The sequence below is a fragment of the Anopheles moucheti genome, chromosome 2, assembly GCF_943734755.1.
Source record: "Anopheles moucheti chromosome 2, idAnoMoucSN_F20_07, whole genome shotgun sequence".
Lineage (NCBI taxonomy): Eukaryota > Metazoa > Arthropoda > Insecta > Diptera > Culicidae > Anopheles > Anopheles moucheti.
Window position 1 is genome coordinate 19,013,337 of NC_069140.1, and position 4,679 is coordinate 19,018,015.

General features: G+C 44.3%; 1 protein-coding gene across 1 annotated transcript; it reads right to left on the bottom strand.

The window, feature by feature from the left end:
- LOC128310897 (protein farnesyltransferase subunit beta) lies at window positions 1–2,149 on the bottom strand. Its single transcript, XM_053047645.1, has 3 exons — window positions 1,963–2,149; window positions 929–1,866; window positions 1–857 (listed from the first exon to the last, which is right to left on the bottom strand). Exons 1-3 carry the CDS (start codon window positions 2,053–2,055, stop codon window positions 518–520), a joined length of 1,371 nt encoding a protein of 456 aa, XP_052903605.1. The 5' UTR covers window positions 2,056–2,149; the 3' UTR covers window positions 1–517.
- Window positions 2,150–4,679: the final 2,530 nt, after the last annotated feature.

Consider the following 4,679-nt stretch of genomic DNA (forward strand, 5'->3'; position numbering starts at 1 on the left):
GATTGGCCAAACAGTTCAGCTAGCTCTTTGGCTAATTCTCATTCTCAAATGGCGATCATGTCATGTTTAGATGTTTAGAAGGGCGTTAAAGTTTTGATGTCGATAGTGTGGCCCGCCCATTTAGCTGTACGTCTGGGTACAATGTACGATGTGAATCTTTGCTTCTTAAGATATTGTGACCTTCAATCCAATACTAAGTGCTCCCTGTCGTTGACTGCGTGTATAATGTTTATCTTTATACATCTTCCAAGAGGTAAAGCACTATTGGCAAACTTTTTTTTATTATTTGTTTTAAATAGAGCAATTAGAAAATTGAACAAGCTTAAGCCAATTTTTAAATATTATTCCTATACACGAGTTCATTAGAGCTTTTCCTCCACTTGTCTATTTATCGACATCGGGTTTGGCCTGTTGGTGCTCCTCTACCGCGACTGGTGTTTAGCTAGGGATCTGTTTCATCTGACCAGGGTTGGCCTCGGTTGCGGTTAAACTGATTGATCACAACACTGTGAGCAATTCAATCTTCCGATGCACGGCTGCTCGTGTAGTTACTGCTGCTTTCTTCCGACATTTGTGATGACGATTGACGCTCGGAACCGTTACCGGAGCTACCATCCATCGGTACTTCGTCCCTTTTTCCATTGCTTTGTTGTTCGGCAGCGGATGCCGGTTGATCGAGCTCTATAAAGTAGCGGTAAGCGTCCAGCGCTGCCTTGGGCGGTATATTGTGTACCGGGTGGGTCGGTAACACTTCATTCCTTTCGTCTCCCAACACCAACGGTAAGCTATGCGTTTCACAGTGCTGTGCCACGGCCAGCCCGCTGAGCGTGTAGCAAGTGTGGTATAGATCCGCAGGTCTGCAATATAAGCGCCGCGTTAGTATTAATACTCATTTCCATCCGTATTATTCTGTTCTGTGATTACTTACTTGCCAGGTTTATCGATAAGACCTCCGTTAGGTCTTTGACAGCAAATAAGTATGTATTCCTGCAGCGCATAGCGATTGAAGAGACTCACATCCATGATGCGCTGCTGTCCCTCTTTCCGTGCGATAAGACCCTGAACGATCGGTACCAACGCTCCTTGCCAAAAAGAATAACAACCGTCCACCAGTTTGTTGGTGCGGCCCTGAAAACCGCCTTCGTACGCCATCTGACGATTCATGGTCCACCGTAGTAGAGCGTTGAGGTCACACTGGTTCTCACCACCAAGCAGCATGAGGGCAGCAGCGGCACAGAACGAATAACCACCATGCGCTTCCAGATCTGGAGCGCCACCGAAACCACCCTCGTACGTTTGACATTCCACTATCCAGTTTGCCGTTCCCTCGAACAGTTTGAGCTCTTCTTCCGGCGAGAAAGAACACAGCTTGGCCGACGAAATCGCACAATACGCTCCCCGTACGTCTAGCTCGCCCCCGATGTGCATCCGGAACGCGCCATTACTTTCCCGCACGGCCCACATAAATTGCTTCAGCGTGTGCCTTTCGATCGCATTTAAAGCTTTTTCCGTGCCGATTATGCAGAGTGAATTTATCGCGGCATACGTGGTGGCCAGATGTGGATCCTGCCCGGGTCCTCCACCAAATCCGCCGTCTTTGCCCCGGCATTTGATAAGGAAATCCACCACCCGGTCCATTAGTTCGTGGGAAAAGCGCAGGTTCAGTATGCTGGCCGCATTCAGTATCCAGTACACCATCCAGGGCCGACTACTATCCAGACTTTCGTACGCAGTCGACAAACGCTCGAGCGATACCTGCAGATAGCGCGCATGGTCCCCTCGGTGCAGCTTGGGCAGTGACGGATCGAGAGCCGCCAACTGTTCGTATCGGTCGTAGATGCGTTCGATCGATGCTTCGGTTCTTATCTGCAAACGAGGAAAGGAAATGGTTCTATTTATAAACACGTATCGAGGGTAAATGCCGCGCAAGATGGCTAGTGTTTTTTTAACACGACCCGGCACCTGATCAATGGAGGTAAATGTTTTCCGACCCTCGTCGTTGGTTCGAAATCTTTTGTATTGTGACAGCGTGCGGGGTCTCTCCTCCGAATCCATGCTGGTTTTGTCGTGGTTAATGTTACTGATTGCGGGATGCAGTCCGCAAAACGGTCAACAGAACAGGTGTATTGCTTTTTTCCACGGAATTAAACTAGGATAAAAACAGTTTTTTGCACCTTCTCACTTCACTCGATTTGACAGCTGTTAAGGGGCGTACGGTAGTGTTGGTGATAAAAACAAACGCAAATGGACCGTTTTCGGCGTGCGTTTACTGTAGTTACTCGAGTACTTGCAAATGAGGAAATGATAGGAGCAAGACGAATAAATGTTCGATATCGATACTTATGCTAAATATAGTTCGGTTTGTACTGTTTATACAAAAAATACCATACTAATCCATTCCCTAAAACGAGTGTTTACAAATTGCAATGAGGTAAGCTCCGAAAAGGTTTCATTTTCTGTAATGCTTGAAACCCCTGGTGAGTGAATAAAGGAACTCATTTTCATCGACAAAGAACTCATTTCCAGCAAAATAGAACCAACAAATACAACCGATCGGCACCGCTCGGTACACGGCCGGGAAATGCATCCAGCTCGGTATCATCGAACTCGGCACATTCGCATCCTTCGCGTCAGTTTCGTCGCGGATTCTGAACTAGAGTGAACCTTTCTACCAGTGCGACAGGAGTGAAATCCGCGTGCTCTAGCGCCAGTCAGCCCATCATTCTGAACCGACGTTACTACATCATCCAGTCAGCACCACTCACCCCACCATTGGAGGGTTTTGGCGAGGAAATATAGAAAAGTATACACAAATAAAACCTGTGTAGATAACCGACCATTAGCGGGTTCAAACGTGCAACCGTTAGCACTGGTGGACCGATTCGTTTACAGTTATTGTAGTACATCCTCGTCCATAAAGAGAGAACCTTATCTTTCGATTTATTACATTTGCTTTTATTCCTTCATAACCTCTTTGGTCATGTCCAGCTGATATAGGATATTTTCCAACAAACTCTGCATTTTTCGTCATAAATTTCATTTTCAAAACTCATTCGCCAACTCAAATCTGTTTTACAGATTGCATTTTCTTTAGAAGAAAACTATCTCAGTGGTACGAAAGAGTTTAAGTGATACGAAATCAATTAGTCATCCCGCCTAGACGTGCAAATAAAGTCTACACCGCAGATATTGAACCGGCAGAAGTTTATTACCGAATGCATCCCAAATACACAATGTAAACGCGACCGGGAGATCATTGTAAATACGATTAATGTCGAGTGATAACCCAACAGTGATAATTAAAATGGTGGTATCTAAACGAAAGCTCTGAGTTTCTAGTGAAGAATTTCTAGTGGTTTAGCGAAATACAATGAAAAATTGTGAGTGTGAAGCGTTACTACAAGTACTACGCTATCAGTTTGTGAGTGTGTGCATGTATTTTGTAGTGCAATCGTGCAATCAATCGTGTTGATGGATATATCGTACAGAGAAGAAGACGCATCACCGATGACGAGATTCTTGTTGAAGCTCTTTTAGTCTTGCCTTAGTTTCGAGTGTAGTGAAACAGTATCTGAAGGTGACAGTTGTGGCTCAATAAATACATCAGTATCCCCATCTCTAGTAGGAAATTGCTACGAAACTTAAACGCAACCTATAGCGTCGGAAAGCTTTGCAGGTAATTATCTAAATTTGACAACAACAATGAAGGAGTAAATTGTTGAATCACTATTCGAAAAAGGAAATAAATAACATATTAAATTAAAGTAACTGCTCAACATAACATGTAGAAGCTGTACGAAGTCACGTAAAGCCATCAGGATTCACCCATCTCGTAAACCCAAAAAAACATACATGACTTATTACTATAGCAACCGTAGCTACGAAGGAGAAGGAAGGCTAGCTTGAAAGCTCAGAAAAATTCAGACAAAAAAGATAAATCCTCAAACAATACGAAACCACCACCGAAGGCATTCAACCTGAGCGTTAGTTTGCCGGGATTCATTCGTAACAAACAGTCGGACAGTGAGCAAGAGGCACAAAGGCACAAAACAAATGTGTTCCTTAATTCTAATTTAATGAAAAAACACACACACGGCTATGAAATGTTAGAAAAAAATCTCTCCAAACGAAACCCTAAATAGAATATTTATTTATCCATTCGGTGTCCGTTCGTCGAAAGCAAAGTTTATAACCTAATGCGGGACACAACGAAGCTCCACTCTGTGTAAGTGTGCATTTTGATTAGTATTCCGACTGGGGCGCTGGAAAGTTTGTTGAACTTTTTGGTTGGGACCATGTAGAGGCTTTTGCGTTCGTTGTTGTCGTTTGTTACAAACACATTCCACCGGCAGTTCAATTTCGTCGATTGCACGTGTCCTTTGGGTGACGTGTTTTTGGGACTTGGGCGTGGGCAGGAACCAAAATTGTAAAAAACGAACGCAAATCTCTGCCACCGCAACGAACGAATGGATAACATTCCAAAGCCGCAAGGTAATGAGGAATCTTCTGTCACCGATGGGGAGAAGCCCGCATCTAATCGATCCATTTACGATCGCAATCGGATCGGAAGGATCCACCTGCTGGAGGCACCATCACACCAGACAGATACGTTTCTCTACTGTTAGAAAAGAATTTCAAACAATACTCTATTGAGGTGGAATGATTTTTCCCTCCTTACT

What these genes read in the sequence shown, in the direction of transcription:
- LOC128310897 (XM_053047645.1), bottom strand. Translation starts at nt 2,055, where the DNA reads ATGGATTCGGAGGAGAGACCCCGCACGCTGTCACAATACAAAAGATTT. An exon ending in CATTTACCTCCATTGATCAG is followed by an intron (nt 1,867 to 1,962) that starts GTGCCGGGTCGT and finishes CCTCGTTTGCAG; the next exon opens with ATAAGAACCGAAGCATCGAT. An exon ending in CTTATCGATAAACCTGGCAA is followed by an intron (nt 858 to 928) that starts GTAAGTAATCAC and finishes CTTATATTGCAG; the next exon opens with ACCTGCGGATCTATACCACA.